We start from the raw sequence: 20,654 nt of genomic DNA, 5'->3' as shown, positions 1-20,654 counted from the left end.
ATGCTCCTTCTGATATTCACATGGTTCTGAGATCATCCATCCACGAGTGCAAATAGGATGTATCTGCCTAATTGTTGCTTTTGTAATCTGTGCATTTAGTGACCTTGCAACTGCAAAGGTTTAGGTGACCTTCAGCTGTCAACATTGGTTGAATCAGCAGTCTGATTTTAGTTCAATTCATCCAACAGGCTGGTTCTTGCAGAAGAATTTGCAATGGAAATAGAAGTAGGTGTGCTGTCTGTAACACCCAGGTCTGTCTGTTCTTTAAGTCTAGGAAAGACAGTCTCTGGCCCCACCAAATGTATGAGATTGAGATGCAGAACTTCCTGTTTGTGTAGATGTTGCATGATGTGTTACCCTGTTACAAATCAGTACAACAAAATAACAGATAGTACACCATATGCAATTAAATGATTCAGCTTTATAATTCTTAATTTGACTAAATGTTTAGTAAAGTAAAACAAACAGAAAAGGGTCCATTTTAATGAAGCAGTCTAATGTGCATATTTGGAGCTCACGGTTTCTCTTCCGCTGGTCCTCCATCAAGTTCCCCGGGCTTCATTGACTGCTAGCCCCACTCCAAATCCACTCCTTTCTGGTGTCTATGACCTCTCCTTTCCGGCATCTTCTCTCTTCATCTTCCGCCGAATAACGGACCCAGATCACCTTGTTCTCAGGCACACAACATGAAAAAAGCACTCCCTTCATTGGAAGGAGCACATTCCAAAGCCCTCGTTATCTCTAGCCATAACCCAAACACGGCTTCTACAGAAAAACCATTGCATTAGCAGTGAAACCTTTCCCAGGGTGTAACATGTCTCAACAACCATTGCCCAGTAGCATGAACAACTATCATTCTGAAGTGCTTTGAGAGTTTGTATATGGCTAGAATTGAACTGAAATGCAGGCTTGGGCCTACTCCAGCTATTCTGGGGAATGGATCTAGGGACTCAGTCTAGTTTGGAATGTTGTTGTTTATTCTATTGTTTGCATAATGTATGCGTGTGTGCTTTTTTTCCTCTTTCTCTGTGCAGTGATTATGGTTTTTCTTTTTTTTAAATTGGGTTCTTTGGGTTCCTTGCTTTGTGACTGCCTCTAAGCAAACAAGTCTCAAGGTGTGTCCTTTGATAATAAATGTACTTTAAATATTTGGAATCTTTGAATTAACTACTACCTAAGCAATGATCTCGAACTGCAGTAATTCACCTACTGCCAAAAGAGGTGGATGCATCTTAACTAGATTTCACTCTGCTTTGAAGCACCTAAACAACAGCAAAATCTGTCAATCTGTTGTTTATTAATTATAGCTTGGCATTCAAAACCATTATACCCTTAGTATGAATCACTGTATTTCTAAACTTGGGCCTCTGCATCTCCCTCTGCAACTGGATCCTTGACTGGACCCTCAATGGGAGATCACAGTCAGAACAGATCGTTGATCTCATCTCCTCCTCACTGATAATCCAACACAGGCTCACCTCAAGGATGCATGCTTAGCTCACTGCTCTACTCGCTCTGCACTTATGACTGCATCGCTGAGCATAACTTTGGTGTCATCGATAAGTTCGCAGCTGACACCACCGTGGTTGGTAGAGTCTCAGATGGTGATGACGAATCATGCAAAAGTGAGATTGCAACAACAACCTTGCACTCAATGTCTGCAAGACCAAAGGATTGATTGTGGGCTTCAGGAGAGGGAAGTCAAGAAAACACACAAGTCCTTATTGAGGAGTCAGCAGTGGAAAGGGTGAGCGGCTTCAAGATCCTGGGTGTTGACATCTCAAAGGATCTGTTCTGAGCCCAGCACATTGATGCAATCATCAATCATGAAGAAGGCATGCCAGAGATTCTATTTTATTATGAATGTGAGGAGATTTGATATGTCTCCAAACACGCTTGTAAACTTCTATAGAGGTACAGTGGGGAGCAATCCTACTAGTTGCATCATTGTCTGGTAAGGAGGCTCCAATGAATGGGATCAAAACAAGCTGCAGAGTGTTGTAGACTCAAACAAATCCATCACAGTCACAGCAACACTCACAACACGCTGGAGGAACACTGCAGGTCGGGCAGCATCCGTGGAAACGATGAGTTGACGTTTCGGGCCGGAACCCTTCATCAGGACTGAAGAGGGATGGGGCAGAGGCCCTATATAGAAGGTGGGGGAGTGTGGGAAGGAGAAGGCTGGTAGGGTCCAGGTGAAAAGCCAGTAAAGGGAAAGATAAAGGGGTGGGGGAGGGGAGGCAGGGAGGTGATAGGCAGGAAAGGTGAGGAAGGAATAGGGGAAAGCACAATGGGTAGTAGAAGGAGCAGAACCATGAGGGAGGTGATAGGCAGCTGGGGGAGGGGGCAGAGTGAAATAAGGATAGAGGAAGGGAGGGGGAGGGAATTACCGGAAGTTGGAGAATTCTATGTACTTTAAATGTCCCCACCTTCTTTATAGGGAACATAGAATTCTCCAACTTCAGGTAATTCCCTCCCCCTCTCTTCCCCTATCCCTTTGTGTTTTCCCCTATTCCTTCCTCACCTTTCCTGCCTATCACCTCCCTGCTTCCCCTCCCCCACCCCTTTATCTTTCCCCTTACTGGTTTTTCAACTGGCACCCACCAGCCTTCTCCTTCCCACCCTCCCCCCACCTTCTTTATAGGGCCTCTGCCCCTTCCCTCTTCAGTCCTGACAAAGGGTTCCAGCTCAAAACGTTGACTGATCGTTTCCACGGATGTTGCCCAACCTGCTGAGTTCCTCCAGTGTGTTGTGAGTGTTGCTTTGACGCCAGCATCTGCAGAGTATTTTGTGTTTACCATCACAGTCACAGTCCTGCCCCTCCCCACCATCCAGAACATTTTCAAAAAGTGGTGCCCGAAGTAGGTGGTATCATTAAGCGCCCTCACCTCTTCATCTCCTACTATCATGGAAGAAGTGCCTGATAACCCTTGCTCAATGATTCAAAAACAGCTTCCTCCATCACCAGATTTCTAAATGGCCCATGAACACTGCCTCATTTTTTTTGGACTATTTAATTTTATAATTCATAGTAATCTTACTGTATGTCTTTGCGTTATACTGGTAGTGCAAACAAAACAGATATAATAAACCTGATTCTGATGCTTATGACCCATCCCGGACACAGCAATGGATGTAACCCCAAGAAAAATGCCCCTGCGTCTTTACTTTCTTAGAAGGTTAAGGAGGTTCAGCATGTCATTAAATAGCTACGAACTTATACAGGTGTACTAGTGAAAGTATTCTGGCCAGCTACATCATGGCCCCGTGCAGCAAAGTGAATACACTGGGAAGTAGGAAGCTATAAGGAATAATCTACACAGCCCAATAGATCACAGGCACATCCCTCCTCAGCATCAAATTTACCTACAGGAGGTGCATATCAAAGATCCTCACCATCTGGGCTCTGCCATCACCATGGGGCAGAAGGAACAGAAGCATGAAGGTACACATCATCAGGTTCAAAAATAGCGTTGGTTATTGAACCAATCTGCACAACCTTAATCACTACCTCAGTATAGCAACACAATGACCATTTCAACTACTTTGCACTTTATTTTTTTTCATTCTTGTGTAATTTGTATAATTTACATTATTTAAACCTACTCCTCTTGGCTGGGCTCACCTGTCACACACCAACTCGTGTCCCTACCCCCACCCCCACCCACATCCCGCACTTCCCTTTTGGTTTCTGCCCTCTTGATTTAAAGTGCTGATGAAGGGTCTGGGTCCAAAACATCAGCTGTTCATTTCTCTCCATAAATACTGCCTGACCTGCTGAGTTCCTCCAGCAATTTTTATTTGATTGTTACTTCAGATTTCCAGCATCTGTAGTCTTTCTAGTGTCTATCTAAGCTCATTTGCCTCTCTTTGTCCATATCTCAAACGTTTCCTACCTCTGCACATCAATGAGTTTTAAACCATCTCTACTATTTCCTCCGGCAGTTCATTCCACACACTCACCACTTCTGTGTGAATGAGTTGCCCCTAGGGCTCCTTTTAAATCTTTCCACTCTCACCTTAAAACATTTGCCCTTCAGAATAGAACGTATCGATATATGTAGTTCATATCATATTATAAATCACACAAACGTGTTTTAGACATTCTGTAGCAATATGCAGTACTGTAGAAATGATTCCATATTAAAGAGTGGTAGTGCTAGCGAGAGGCTTCTGATGTGGGATCACTTCTGTGGTACGAATACTGGGGAATGCAGTGATTTCAAACGACAGTATTGTGGGTGGCTGATAGCTGCATTGTCCTGTAAATCCTTCGGGGGGCTAATCTTCGCTTTGTCATAACCCCAACACTGCCGCTTCCCCCCCCCCCATCCTCGATGGGCGGGACTGCTGACGCGCCGACGGCCGGGAGGAGGAGGTGGTGGTGGAGCGCCGCGCACCTGCAGCGTGAAATTGACACAGACACAAGAGAAGAGCCCAGTGCAGAGAGACAGGGAGAGGGAGCCAGCGGCGCCGACACAGCTCACAACGCTGCTGGATGAGGAGCTGACACTAGCACCAAAGAGGGCTTTTATTTTAATTTAAACTTTGCCCGAGTTTTTTTTAATGTAGGGGGAGGGGGTTTGCACTGAACAAAATGCTAGTCTCCGCTGCCATCCTTCCGATCGCGCTGCTTTTTTGCTCTGATCGGGTGAGGAAATAATTCTTGTTAATTGCTTGTGATAAATGTATTTGATTGTATAGAGCTCGCGAACCGCAGTTATCGTTAAAGCACTGCTTCATCGGATGTATTTCTTTTTCTGCATGTTAGTTTACATTGCATTCTCCTCGATTTTTTTACATTATGTTCTATGCTCATTTTCTCCCCTTTCATTTTTTTAAAAAACCTGCCCTTGGTCCGAATAGTTTTAACCAGCAATAAGTTTGAATGGGGTATTTTCTGCTTGATTATCTCAGGCAACGGCGGTGGATGCTGAACGAGGAATATCCTCCTGTAAAACTGGATTTTCCGAAGATGTATATGCAGCGATTATTTCCAGGAGTATTTCTGAAGGCCAGAGTTTCCTTAAAGGTAAGAACAGTGAGATGCTCCAACGGGATCCCCTATCTCCAGGCAAGCTGCGCCCTGCACCGTGGGGGTTGGGGGACATTCATCCCTCCTGACTTTGGTGGGGAGATTGGAGGAACCGCAATTATCCTGATCATTGGGAGCATGTAACCCCTCGCCATCATCCCGTGCGACTCATTAGCTGGAATAAAACTTTCATTGTCTACTTTTAGTTTCTGGGGAGATGGTGTAGGTTTGTGTTCGGACCGATCTAATGTGCTGGAAATAAGGTCTATCTACCCCTAGCAGTCCGGTACTGGCCGGAGATCTGCGCAACCGACGCCTGCCTTGTACGACCGCTGGTTATTTCTTCGTGGTCGTGGATGAATTTTATGGTTCTGGTATAGTTCGGTTTACATCCTCCGCCCCTTCCCCCGGACTGTGGTTGTAAGTGAGTTTGAAAGCTGTCCAATGAAATTGAATGGAAGAATTTATTGTTTAAAGAAATTTCACTTCGTCCTCAGTCTGTTTCCTTATGTGAATGTGCTATCACAGTTTGCACTCTTCAAACTTTGAAACCTGACAAGTATTTGTGCAGTGATGTGGGAGAGAGATGGCTGTTGTGAAGGGATGTGTTAAGAGCTGGGTTGGTACCATTATACCGCATGCGTCCAAATTAATTGCTTGCCCACTACCTTATATCGCTGGAATTCCTCCCGATATTTTGTTTGGTGCTGGGAGGATGTGTAATTACAACGGGGAAGCCATTGCGGATTGAAACGGTGGATAAGGGTTGAAATTTTTATTACACGTGCCTGCATTTCTGAGTAATGAAACGATAGAACGCGCTTATTACATTTTGTGACTTTAGTTTAACTTTGATCTTTTTTTGGTCATCAATTAGAGCTACGTGTAAGGAAATACGAAATTTCTGATAATGGTTTAGGAGATGGATCGGAAGTAAGCTAGCCAGGTCTCGCCTGGCTAACTCTGCCCATTGCAGTTTCGTAGTCCAACGGGGGTAGACTTGGTTCCAGGAGGAGAATTATTGAAGGAGTTATTGATGGTTTTTAATTATGGCTGCAGTGTGAATGACTCGAACAGACATTTTCTCTACGTAGATGATAGTATCCTTTCAGAAAAGGCGGATACTTTGAAAGAATACTGTTTTGATGAATCCCGGACGTACAAGTTACAGTATTCTAGAAAAAAAATCCTCTTGGAATGGTACTGTTACGTTGATAAAAAATAAACCGGCGTTTTTCTTTACTATGGATGGAGTGATAGAGGGATAGTGGGGAAAATACGTTTGAAAACACACCAGTGGAGTAACATTTTAAGCAATTTTGTATGGAATGCAGTGTAGGCTGTTAAAAGTTCTCTACCAATAGATACGTTGAAAAATTTGTCTAAAATCTAAGATGTTTCAGAAGAAGGTACAAATTTTGTGAGATGTGAATTAATGTTATTTCAAAATATTTGTATGGGGTGATACTATTAGAGTCAATTGCATGGTATCACAGTGATAAACTAATCAATTAATTCTGCAGCCCGTTTCAGTGCTAGAGATTTAGATTGTCAGACTGAAACCGAACATGCCCCTTTTGCTTTCCAATGTAGTTGACATTAAATTTTTAATGAATAATTTTTTTCAGGTAGCTGAATGCATATTTTAAATTGATATGCTATAACTTGGACTATACATTGCTGTAATATACAGCAAATAATCATACCAGATGTTCTTAAAGCTTCAGCAGTGTGAAACTACATATACTGTATTTACCTGAAGGAATAAAACAAAAATAAGTTATTTCGTTTTATATCGAACAAGAAACATATTCAAGTATCAGATGAATATGCTAGGCAATAAACTAGAATTCTATATTTTACATAGATGTTGCAATGCAGAGTTGGCCTTTGTTTAGTGATCAGTGGTTGTTGGGTGTGACTAAAGTATGTAACTTGTTTGTTGGCATCCAATATAATTGCTTAACATCTGAATTGCAATGATCTGACGGATTAGGAGTAGGTTTGCACTGCTGCTATGGCTGTTCTTGTATTATCGATTTCAACATTACCAAATAATTGAAGTTCCTTGAAAATGAACAAATCCACATTTTGACCTTAAGAATTTCAACTGAATTTCTAGAACTAGTCAATATTGTAGTTAACAATTTTGTAGCCCCTAATACTAAAGTACTCACTAATTACAGACTCATTCCTGTGACAAGTTACAGTAGCACAATTTTCTAACTAAAACTTATTTAATTATAATCTTTAGGATAAATTTAAATTTAAAAAAGCTTGCCCCCTTTGACCTTATTTCTTTGTGTTCTCTTATCTTGTTTGTGCAGTTTGAAATTCTTAACTTGGTGTGATTAAATCCAATGAGGTCTAACTTTTAACTTCTTAACTAAATAGACTTAATTTTAAACCTCTCCTTTATTCGGCTGCTATCACCTATGTTGAAGATGAACGAAGTTAAGAAAAATAACGCTTATTGAGTGGAAACCAATTTGAATTGATAATTTTAGCAGATGGTTTCATCATTGTGCGGCAGCAATGTACTGCCGCACAACAACAAACATCGTGACATATGCTGGTGGATATTAATTCTGATTCTGATCATTGATCCACTTAATCCCTAGCATGTTTTTCAGCATCGCCTGAGTGAGGTGTGCCCAGTGAAGAGTATATGACATTGCTGGTACACAGTAGCTAGCAGTATCTTGACTTTACTGGAGTATTGCATAGGTGTGAAATGTCAAGGGAAGTGAGAAGTTGCCATCAACTAATAGAGACCAGTAATTGATATATTGATAAATGGGATTTGTGGAATTGAGGTAAAAAAAGAGTCTTTGCATGAAAGAATTGGAATATTAACAAAAATAAATACTCATTGCTGTTCCTGAAACGTATTGACACCTATGTGGATGCTTTTGGATTGCTTTTCATTTTTTTTATCACTCTATTCAAAGATGAGGTCCTTTTTAATCCTTGTTTCTTCAAAGATGAGGTCCTTTTTAATCCTTGTTTCATGAACCATGCATTTGATTTGTTACTGAAATATATTGGTCACAGATGGTCTATGTATGTGCAAATACAGCTTTAATATTAGTCATGCATGCAGACTAGATAATTTAAAACAACAATTGTTTTTTGTGACTTAAATCATTGCAAGGATTTTAATTAAAGGAAACCTATGTTTAAAATGCCTCACTATTTCTGTGATGAGATCATCAATATTCAGGTTTGCTACTCTGAACTCATGAATTTCCATTTGTTATCTCTGAATGTAGCTTTGTAATACTTTATCAATAATTGAAATTATTTTGCTTAAAATGTATTATGTAAGATATCTGTTAGATTATCAAGTTTAACAACAAGTAATAAACCAAAACACCTGCATATATTTTCTAATCTCACTTAAACTGCAGGAGGGGCCAGAAATTTAGTTTGTCAGCATCAAATTGCACCCTCAGCCAGCCCAATTCCTTTGTCTAAATTTGAATTTCCACTTATTTCTCATTGGTTGAGGAAAGATCTTCAAGTTGCATTCATTTTTCTGATGTCAGAATCAGATTTAATATCACTGGGCATTTGTTGTGAAATTTGTAGCTTTGCAGCAGTAGTACATGCAATTCATTATAAAAAAAATATAAATTCCAATAAGTATATATAAAAAAGAAAGTTATAATATAGTGGTAGTTATAAAAAGAGAGGAAAAGATAGTGAGGTAGTGTTCTTCCCCTCTGATGGCGGAGGGGAAGAAGCTGTTCCTGAAACATTGAGTGTATGTCTTCAGGCTCCTGTACCTTAATGAAGGTAGCAATGAGAATAGGGCATGTCCTGGGTGATGGAGGTTCTTAATGATGGATGCCCCCTTTTTTTTTGAAGATGTCCTGGATGCTGGAGAGGCCTGTGCCCAAGCTGGATCTGGAAAAGTTTATAACTTTCTGCAGTTTTTTTCCCCCAAATCCTGTGCAGTGGCCCCTCCATACCAGATGTGATGCAACCAGTTAGAATGCTCTCCGCGGTACATGTGTAGAACTTTGTGACTGTCTTTGGTGACATGCCTGTTCTCCTCAAACTCCTAACGATATACAGCCACTGTAATTGCATGAGTGTGTTGGGCCCAGGATAGATCCTCAGAGATGATGACACCCAGGAACTTGAAACTGCTCAGCCTTTTCACCTCCAATTGCTTGATGAGGACTGGTGTATGTTCTCTCAACTTTCCCTTCCTGAAGTCCACAATCAATTCCTCATCCCTGTCTGAAATACTGCCAAAATTGTTGTGTTGCCATCAAATTTATAGATGGCATTTGAGCTGTGCCTAGCTACACCAACATGGGTAGAGAGAGAGTAGAGCAATGGGCTAAGAACACATCCGCGATGTGCACCAATGTTGATTATCAGCGAGGAGGAGATTGTGGAGACTGTACAGATTGTGGTCTCCTGATGAGTAAATGAAGGATCCAGTTGCAGATGGAGGTACAGAGGCCAAGGGTTTGGAACGTGGAGGTTTTGGATGTGTTTACTAGTGCTTCTGCACCTATCATCTTAGAAGTTTTTTCATATTAAATATTTAATTCCCTAAAGCTGTTTACCAATGGAAATAATTGGCTCAGCAGTTTAAAGACCTTGGCATATCTAGTTCCTTGTAGATGGAGAACAGGACATCCTCGCTGAAAATGTATTTTGATAATAAATCTGCTTTCAACATCATTCCAGAATCTTTACCATGTTGCCATTCTTAAATACTGCAGAGGAATGGAATGATATAAAGGCACTGTTTGTTCCTCAGGAAATGTCAAATCTACAGTTGCGCACAGTAACATGCACAAGTCTGATACTTTTGAAAGATGAAATGACAGCACATCTGATGACTTACACCATAGTTGGGTTTGCCATTTAGCTGAATCACAGAATACATAGGGACTTACTGAGTGCAGGGGCAAGATGTGCTTTGCATCGATTCCTTAGCTTTTCTGCATGGAGGACTATTCCATTAACAGTTGTCCTATTCTTTTGAATAGAGTCACTAGAATCTGGGAAAATATTTACATTTTTTCTTCAGTTTCCATATGTTTTAATTGGTACTTCAATGTGGTCATTTTGAGAATATTTACATTTTCAAATACTGTTGGCTAGATGAGATATTTTAAAATTGCTGGCCATCAATTCATTTACAAAACTTTTTTAAGGTGGAGGGGCAGTGTGAGACTAGCTTGCTATGGGTAAAGTCAGTATAAATGGGTGTGGACAATGGGTATTAACTCTAGACAGTGCAGAGTGCTCCAGCCCAATATTTCTAACGTGAACAAAATAATTACATGCAATTATTCCTATTTTGCTGGCACATGGAAGAGTTTTTAATTATGTAAATTATTTTTAGCAGAAACTTGAACTGTAACCTCATCTGCACAATTACCTGATTACACTGTAGTATGCAACAAAAAAAGAAGTGGTGAGGAAATTTCGTCAATAGTTCGCACTGTGTTTGAAAATTTTATGTTCTTTCATCTCAGTGGCAATAGTTAATCTGTTAATTAGGCAACATTTTTCTTCATTTTATCAAACAGAGCAGTTCACAACATATAGCCACTTAAGAGCGAGTTATATGATTTCTAAGGTTCTTGACGTAATTGATGCCTTGGGATTTTGCTCATACTAATTTTTCCTTTTAAGTTATGCTATGGGTACTACAGAGGTAAGAATAACAGAATCAGCGTGGTTCACATTTTAAATAAATCCATTCGTTTTGTCTCATTTAAGCCTGTGTTTGAATGTTAGTCTACACACATTCTGTTGAATTGGAGTAATAAATTCAATAGAATATGATTTGTAATTCTTGCTGGTTGCAGAATGTGATCATCAGTGGTAGGATCTCCCCAGTGGGTTTCATTGCTTTATATAGGCTAGAGTTTTACATTTAATGAAGAAGTAAGTCTCTGCAAAGTTGGGGGTTTAAATCTGCATCTCACAGCTTTAAGAAAATGTCCTATTCAGCCCCTAACAATCTATACTTAATGCTTTCATATATGGAAGGCTTAAAAACCTTCTGAGGGCTGAAGTTCCCTTTTTTGTACAGTTTTACTTGCTCTTTGTGCGCATATCAGCTAGAAGAAGAAATCTTGAGCCTGCTGAGGATGGATTTGAAAGCTAAAGCCCGAGGTGGTGGTTGTATTTCCAGCTGTCAGGCATGTACTTGCCTGAATTGAACTGTAACATCTTTTATTTGGCAATTCTGGGTGCTGTGCTGTATGTGGCAATTTTAATGACCTGATTCTTTCCACTTTTCACCCCAAAATTTGTTCTTAATAACTTGCTATTTCTCATCAATGGCCAGGTGTCAGTGAAACCTGGGAATTTCATTTTAATGTATATGTTGGTGGTACAGTACTTGTTTTCAACTTGTACCATCATTCTTGCTTGCATCTGCTTAAGGCTGTCTTTGTTACATTTAAATATATGCCTAAAGTGCCTGATCCTAGAAATTTTGAAACATAAACCCTGACCTCATTCCATTCAAAGATCTACACTTTGTTACAACATTCTTTGAGGCACCGAGAACTTTAATTGAAACATGCACATCTTGCTGTTAAGGGGAAAAAAGTGCCGAGGAGACTTGAAGTTGGGCCTGAGCTATGGTGAAAGGTTAGGCAGTTTGGAACATTACTCATTGGAGTGTAGAAGAATGAGGGGTGATATTACAAAGATGTATAAAATCATGAGCGCCATAGATGGTGTGAATGCACATTGTTTTTATCCCAGGGTTATGAAATCAAGAACTACATGACATAGGATTAGGCGGATATTGGAGAGATTTAATCGGGCCCTAAAGGACATTTTTTTCACCCAGAAGATGGTCCATGTATGGAATGAGTTTCCAGGGAGCTATGTATAGTAATAATTTTAATAAGACTTGACTGGTGCATGGACATGAACATTTTGGAGTGATGTTGTCCAAGCACAAGCAATAGTGTATCTTAGATTGAAATTTAAGTTGGGCCAAAAGGCCTGGTTCATGACCCTTGTGATCTTATCTTCATCACTACCTTATCTATCACCCCTAATGTCTCTTGTTAGTCTTGCGAAGTTATGGCCTTCACACTAGTATTCTCTGGGAATAGCTTCAGATTTGTTGCATCAAACATCAGAAATATTGAACCTGTCCACTTTCAAAAACATCCTTGAAGGACTCTAGGTAAAATTTGAGAATAAGGATGATCCCATTTTAAATTGAAATGAGGAAATACTTTGCACAGAGAGTGGTCAACCCTTGAAATTCTTGTCCCTGAGAAGAAATGGAGGATCATTCATTGAATTCATTCAAAATGGCGACAGATGGATTTCTGAGCATTATGGGAATAAAAGGATGGGATGACTGTGGTGGAAAATAATGCTGAAGTAAATGACCAGCTAGGATCTTAACGAATGGTAAAGCAGGTTTGAAGGCTGGGTGGCCTACATTTGCTCCCATTTCCATGTTTTTTTGGATCATGCTTCTTTTTCTAACTCCTGGTGAAATGTTTCAGGACCGTGCTTAATTTAAATAAAAAGGAAATAGGCCCTAATATTCAAATGGTGCCACCTATATATTTACAAATTATACATCTGTAAATATTCCTCTGACAGTTAATTATATATCTAAGTATAATGATGAACCTGCTATGTAAGATTGATTTTTACAGTTTTAATAAATTTTTATAAATATGATTTTAAATAGCTAAGCATTAGATTTTTTGACTTAATGGTAAATTTATCATTTAATGGTAAAATTGCAGTTGGAAAATATTTATTTGAGTCTTAAAAATTAGTTGCAGCATTTCAGTCTTGCTTCCTATTGGATGACAGTCATGGCATAGAACTGTCACATCTGCTGCTAATTAATGCAGCAACCTATTTGAGGAGCCAAAAAGACTTTTTTTTTGCTGGGAACTGGAAGCTTGTTCTTTTGCAGTGGGAAACATTATCAAAGTGAGCAGTGTACTGTATGTGAAAATTCACCAAGCATGGTCTGAGAGTGCTTTAGGGGCGTGTATAAATTTTAAAAAAATCCATCAGACGCTTCCATTCAATTCACATTGCAGAGTGCCTATGTTTTCTAAATGAATTTATAGGATGCACTACAGTAACTCACCAAATCCCTGTTACCGGCATCTCCCCAAACCTAAAACCTCTCCTGTGCAGCAGGCACAGGGGAACATTGCCACATGCAAATTCCTCTCCTTTAACTCCTTGGAAATGTATCAGTGTATCCTAGAACTCCCCATCAACACACTCTTTACTGCGTAACTACTGCAGTTCAAAAAAGCACTTGCCCAAACTTTTGGCTTTGCCACTTCCCGGCTGCAGTTTGTGTTGGCCCAGCCGATGACAACCAAAAACCTTGTATGGATTTTTCTTTTAACTTTTATTACTGATGTAGGCCTACAAATGTATGAACATAGCTTGATGGGAGAGATTTAGTGGTTTATCCAGCTGGCTCCAGATGGTTGTGGGCAATTTTTATGACTCGATGAAGAGTATGAAATATTTATGATTTTAAGGAAAGCATTTTATGAATGCTTAAAATATATTCATGGTTATAAAGATCTGTAGGTCAAATGATTTCAGTTTTATTTCAATGGACTGACTGGAAAGTAAAGTGATCAATCAATTTGTTTGTGAAATGAAGCCTAATGTATCTCAAATTGTTCTTTGTTATACTCCTCGCAAAGCTCGCAAGGATGATATGAATGATGGATCTGTTGACATAGAACTTTACAGCAGTGTAGAGGCCCTTCGGCCCAGAATGTTTTGCTAACCTTTTAACCTACAGTACTCTGAAATCAGTCTAACCCTCCTCTCCCACGTAGGTCTGCATTTTCCTGTGGCCCATGTGTTTATCATTGTGTAACAATGTGACACATTGTTTTGTGGTGCATTTCCATTGGGATCGTGCTAGTTTCAGCAAAACTGAACTTCGAATAGGTGGAAATACAATTGGACAAATCTCAACAGGATTCTTTAATTTTTGTTGCTCTTCCAGGGCACTTAATGCTCTGTGTATCTGAATACACTTGCTGCAGAAGTCCACCCTAAATCCAATTTAAAAGTCCATGAGCATATATTACTATCTTTATGTTTTGAGTCAGTGAAATGTATTACCTGATGGATCAAACTGTTAAAAAAATACAGATATCCAAGCATTTATTTCTTGTATAGTTAATAATGTAACATAATAACTAATGGGAATATTTAATCTTTTTATTTCTCCCCTCCTTGGGTAGGAGCCACTTGCAGAGCAAGTTCAAATTTACATGGGTCACTGCCTGATTCCCTTCTGACTTTTTTTTAAAATCTTTTCTGTGTTCTCTAACTGGCCTGAAATGTGCTCTCTGTAAGACACAAGAGGTTTTATTGAAATGAGACTAAGCCTTGTCATTGCAAATGTACTTTAGTTATAATGTTGACTTTTGAAGGTGCAGTCTTTCCCAGTGGGAAACCCAGAAGGCAGCAGAATGACCAAAAAGAAAGCCATGGTAAGCTTTAAATCATTATGCTATGGGGATGAGTGACTGGAGAGAGGATACAGGAGGATAGCTGCTGGAAGGAGTTTGACCATGCATCCAGGAGTGTTTTTAGAAAGTTGATAGGAGAATAATGTACATTTATGTGATGTATATAACCCAATAAACAGCCAAAGGCTATTTAAAGATGCTTAACAACTTAAATTTCCGGATGCACCACACAAGAATGTCTTTGTTAAATAAGTAAGTTTTTTTTTCAGTCATGCATTAGAGGACACTGTGGTGAAGAGGTGTGGAGGACAATGCTGTTTTACATCCATGAGCATATGATGGTGGATTATAATTAGAACTGTACTAGACACTTGATTTAGAGAAACACATACCTTGGAGAATTTTGAGAATTTGTAATGACTCTAGTTACATTTTTTTTGATCTTTGGAATCTTTATATGAGAGATGGTCACAAAGCTCCCTATTTCATCCTCTGTGCTGTAGCCGAATTTTTCACTTGCTGCTATTAAGTAAATTCTTGCACTACTTCAATGACGTTGGAACCTGAGCCACTGAATACCTGCTAGATGTGAATCCTGAAACTTGTATTCAAGTACGGAGTATATTCATTGCAATCTCCACTCTCCCTCTGATTTATTTAAAGAAAGAGTGAAATGTTTCCAAACAATTGTTTTGAGCTTCACCATACAATGTAATTGTTGATTTTCTTCTTTTGGTGAAGTAAGCCTTTGCCATCCCTTATATTTTTGGGTTACTTTAAGTTATGTAGGTTGTCAGATACAATAGGAAGGGTCACCAAGCTTTTTAGCTATGTTGAACATAATTTCTATATGAACCACTTTACTTAAAGTTTGGTAATGATTCAGAGATACGAAAGAGGATCTTTACTCAAATGTGTATCTAGGTTGTTAGCTTTATGATTAATTGAAGTTTCATACTAACATTTTTCACCCTCCCTGGAATTTAAAGGGAAATGTAAAAGTTCAGGTCAGTGCTGCTTTAAGTATCTAGAAATCCTAAGACATCTCCAATGTCACAAAGGTAAATGTAACAGAACAAATGAAGACATTTTTACGTCATTGTTACATAATTTCAAATTGCAAAGGATATTTGCTGACTTCTTGCGTATAAAGCCATGAGACACCAGCAAACCATGCTGGTATTATAGTATCTAATGATTTTGGCATCTAACTTGTCAACTCCACATAAGTGGTGTGAAATTGTAAAGTCACTAAGTGTGATGGGTTTATAGTGGCAACTTTGTCTTTAAGGCAGCAGATGGGAACTTTTCATATGTTTGTTCAAAGCTATGGAAGAAAGATGTTATTTTTCTCTTTGTATGGGGTGTTGAAGGTGAGCTTTTACAACCGCAGATTTGTGAAGTGCTAACAATGATACGAAGAAAATCTTAAAGAGAAGATTTATGACAAACTTGGGCTGGTATTGTAACAAAATCTTTAATTTACCAATATTGCGGGCACACTTATTCTCTCATAACTGTGGGATTGGAACTAATTCTAACTAATATGTGAAATAACTGTGAATTTGACATTCTGCGTAATTACATTGAAATGCAGTGTGTTCGATAGATTTCATTTTATCAAGCTAAATATAAATGACTGGATAACTATTATTATGTGACATTTTATGGTGCTGGAGCTCACCTTCATCCTTGTTGATCTTCTGTTTTGTGATGTTTTGGTTTATATTGCAGCTGGCCATTGTTAGAAACCAAATGCAGAGATCATGCAAACTGATAGTTTATCTGTGAATAATACAAACTATAGATAATTTCCTTTTCCAATTACTTTGGGATTTTTGCTGATGAAGAATTTGGCTTCCACAATTCAAAGGATTTCAATTCCCTTGGGAACTAACCAAAAAAAACAACAACATGTTGATTTTGGTTCTCTGGTTGTCGTTGAGTAATATTGTGAATACTGATTAACTGAAGCATAACACTTAATATTTTGCATCTTTCTTCAGTTGATCCCAAAGTAAAAGGAGGAAAAAAACTTGGAGGGCACTTGTAAAATAGTGATTGTGTAGAAGGAATCATCCAGAGGTAAATGCTTTATTGAGAATGATTCAACAGTTGAACTTGTAAACCCGCTGAAACAAGGGACTCTTCAGATGATGCTGACTAAGAGCAAACAACGGCTTACATTACTTTATAAGTGATTTACCTATAGACTAATATTCTTTGAAAAATTAATATTCTTCCTTAAATACAAAAGTTACCAAGTTATCCTGTTAATTACTTAAGTGTTTGTATATTCCAAAAGTATTTGGCTGTTCGTTGTGTTGTGGTAGTCTCTAGTCCTGAAGGGAATGTGATATCTGAATTCAATTCACTGTTTCTCTCTGAAGTGATCAGTTCTGTATCAAGTCCTGGAATAAACTTGTCATAAACTACTTCAGGAATAAATTTGGACTTTTCAGGGTGACTTGGGGTGACTGCTCATATTGCGGATGTTCTTGATCTCTGACTATTTCTCATATTCTGCTGAAAGATGTTTACATGTCAACATTTGGATATTTATTTGAATTGGTCTTTGAAAATGTCTTCCCATTTGCTCAAAAGGAGCAACTATAAATTCGCGCTGTTAACTGTTTTCATAAACATTTAGATTTTGTGTTTGTGGTTGGAGATCTGATGGTTATTTATTTACTTAACAAATCTTGTGACATCTTTATGCAATGTTGTCAGCTTGTTCTTCTTTCTGTAGTTACTTTCTGTATCTAGTTCATGAGATTCTCCATTCTATTCTAATTTCATCTTCTGCTGCAGTCACTTAGTGAACGTTGCCATTATGTTTACTAATAGGTTGTTGCTCAGAATTTGTGTAGCTGTGCTTGGTTTAAGTTCTGTTTTCACTACACACCTCAATCTTGTGTGACAATCTGGATATGGTACTAGCAATTGCATTTTGCTTGAGGAGCATTGCTGAATGTTGTTATATTTGAAGAAAATCGCCCATCTTGGCATCTTGGCACTGTGGTGGTTGTGATTGATCTGTGACTAGACTGCAAGATCTGTCCTAAAAAAAAAGTGGTAAGAGATAATCATTAAACAACAGGATTTCTGCAGATGCTGGAAATTCAAGCAACATACATCAAAGTTGCTGGTGAACGCAGCAGGCCAAGCAGCATCTATAGGAAGAGGCGCAGTCGACGTTTCAGGCCGAGACCCTTCGTCCTGACGAAGGGTCTCGGCCTGAAACGTCGACTGCGCCTCTTCCTATAGATGCTGCTTGGCCTGCTGCGTTCACCAAGAGATAATCATTCTTTATTTTCTTCGTAAAAGCTTTCCCCCCAATAGATGAGTCTGATTCACTTCTGAAGTGTGAGAGGCAAATCCTAACTTTCTTCTAGTGAGAACCCTTGATGTGACTGATAACAGTGCTCACTTTGCAGTTTGAAATGTCACACACAAACTTTAATATCCCAATATGTTGTAATGTTTGAAGGACGATGCATTTGCATAAAGTCACATGCTCTCTGATCCACCATCTGTTTTTTCTCATCTTGTGCTGCTGTCACAGTGATTTGAGCACAGTCGCCAGACTTGGTAAGAATCATGAGTTATATAGAACAGAACTGCCCCCCCCCCCAACAAATATCTGAATACTGTGCATTTTCTTGTCTTGCACAATGGCTTCAGCTTTGACCTTGACATATTGTGTGCTATTATTGTCAACCACCAATCTGTGATTGACAATTTCTCATTAAACAAAAGTACTTTTAACTGAGTTTTATAATGATGTAAGGTTAATAGCCTTCACCATTTACAACATTTTATGCCTTGCAGCTTTTTGCCTCTGTTGAATGGAACATCTTTGGTAATTGGTGCTGCACTGCAATGTAGTACAAGAGATTCCAGAGCCTTGTATGTATTTATTATGAGGTAATGCATAATTTCATCCTCCATATTTAAATGATTCCAAACATGTGACAAGTCTTGTATTGAACAAATTGGCTTTCATTAATCTTTTGGAAAGGATGTTGATGTCAGTAATGGTAACTGTTCTTATTCAGTTAAATGTTTAGCCCTCCAATTGATCTTTAGTTCTTCAGCCAATCCTTGCAGCTTGCTGGTTCTTACTGTTGGTTGTTTCAATTAACCATTTATTACAAGGTGTTTTTATTTGAACTAGCATCATAGTTAATATTTTGCCAGAATGTGTTGAGACCAAATGTGTCCTTGGTCAAAGAACTCAATCCATGACAGAACAATCCGCTGTTGTGTTAAGAGGCATTTCTTTTAATTTGTTGATCTTCACAATGACTTTAAAATCTGTTATTTTTATTTCCTGCTGTTTGAACACATGGCACAGACACTCTAAACCTTGCATTGACTGTTTCAATTAATCTTGGGTAAGTTGTATTTCTGTTTTCCTTTTGGAAAAGCTTTCCCTCTGTGAAGGGCTTGCTTTGTTTACCTTACAGCCTTGGATTTGTATGCCTTTTGCTTTGTCTATCTGCTGACATTCAAGGTACTTTGCTGTCATTTAAATAAGCAGGTAGGCAGTCAGTGGAGCCTGTTGCATCAGGAGCAAAGACTTTTTTGCTGTCTGAGTGAATGTAATGCAAAGCTTGCTTGGGAAATTGAGACTTTGCTGCTGACTGTAAGCTGCAGTCATCCTTCTTTAGTGCTGGACAGAGATGTTGGTTAATTTTCAAAGCCATGTCCATTAAGTTGTTCAAATGATGTGCAACATAACAGTCTTCTTTATACTCAACAATTTGGGCTTGATCTGCCTATTATTCAGAAATATCCAATCCATCCCACAGTGCACTGTTTAAGAATTCACCGAAGTTGCAGTGCCTTGATAAATCCTTTAATGCAACAAGAGTGATTCACCAACAGTGAATTCAGCTTTTTAATTCATTGTGCCAAACTTGTAATGCTTGTCCATTTCAAATGTCTGTGGATTGAAATAATCCTCCTACCAGTTTCTGCACTATCTTGGTAAAAACAAAATCTCTGGCTTTCTGTAAAACTGCCAGATTAGTAGGCATGAGAGTAACTCCAAGGCCTATCTCCATTAACAAAACTGTCACCTTATTACAGATTGAGTACCCCTTAACTGAAATTCCAAAATCTCAAAACATCTGCAATCTACTTTTTTTTTGAGCACTGACATGAAGTCTGAAATGGAAAATCCACAAGGTGCTGGGAAAGCTCCCAAGCAATGCGCAGGTCTCTGTGCACCACAGACAATTCTCACAAGTAACCTCACATATGTAATGAACAGAAGTTCATTCAAAATAGAAAAACATTGCCTAATTCAAAAAATAACTATCTTGATCATGTATTAAAAGAGTTGATTCGTCGACATTGGAGTGAACATATACCACTTAATGATATGATGATCATGAAACAAGTAAAGAGCTATCATGGTGAACTGAAATTTGAAGGTAACTGTGTGGAGAAACTTACATTACCTCCAACAGGATCCACCACTAAGCACATCTTTCAATTGCGCCCCCCCCCCCACTTGCTGCTTTTCGCAGGGATTGCTCCCTACGCAGCTCCCTTGTTCATTTGTCCCTCCCCCACTGGTCTGTCTCCTGGCACATATTCTTGCAAGTGGAACAAGTGCTACACCTGCCCCTATGCAATCCTCCCTCACTACCGTTCAGGGCCCCAAACAGTCCTTCCAGCTGAGGCAACTCTTCACCTGTGAGTCTGTTGGGGGTCATATATTGTGTCCAGTGATCCTGAGGTGGCCTTCTGTATACTGGTGAGACCCAATGAAGATTGGGAGACTGCTTCACTGAGCTCTGTCCACCAGAAAAAGCGGGATCTCCCAGTAGCCACCCGTTTTAATTCCACTTCCCATTCCCATTCCGATATGTCTATCTATGGATCCTCCACTGTCGTGATGAGGCCACACTTAGGTTGGGATAACAATATCTTATATTCCATTTGGGTAGCCTCCAACCTGAAGGCATGAATATCAATTTCTCAAACTTCTGGTAAAGGCCCCCAACCCCCTCCCCCCTTTCACTATTTCCCATCCCCTTTTCCCTCTCTCACCTTGTCTCGTTGCCTGCTCATTGCCTCCCTCTGGTGCTCCATTCCCTTTACTTTCTTCCATGGGCTTCTGT

At 39.2% G+C, this 20,654-nt stretch overlaps 1 protein-coding gene across 1 annotated transcript in view; it reads left to right on the top strand.

Annotated features, from left to right (window-relative positions):
- The first annotated feature begins 4,454 nt into the window (after window positions 1-4,454).
- The window catches only part of LOC134342830 (cadherin-4-like), a 781,531-nt gene continuing 765,331 nt past the window's right edge, over window positions 4,455-20,654 (top strand). The window contains exons 1-2 of the mRNA XM_063041443.1: window positions 4,455-4,654; window positions 4,921-5,035. Coding sequence (XP_062897513.1) covers window positions 4,601-4,654; window positions 4,921-5,035 — 169 coding nt within the window. The 5' untranslated portion in view covers window positions 4,455-4,600. The remainder of the gene's footprint in view (window positions 4,655-4,920; window positions 5,036-20,654) is intronic.

The sequence above is a fragment of the Mobula hypostoma genome, chromosome 2 (assembly GCF_963921235.1).
Source record: "Mobula hypostoma chromosome 2, sMobHyp1.1, whole genome shotgun sequence".
NCBI lineage: Eukaryota > Metazoa > Chordata > Chondrichthyes > Myliobatiformes > Myliobatidae > Mobula > Mobula hypostoma.
The sequence above is the reverse complement of the archived record's forward strand: the minus strand, read 5'-3'. Positions and strand labels throughout refer to the sequence as shown.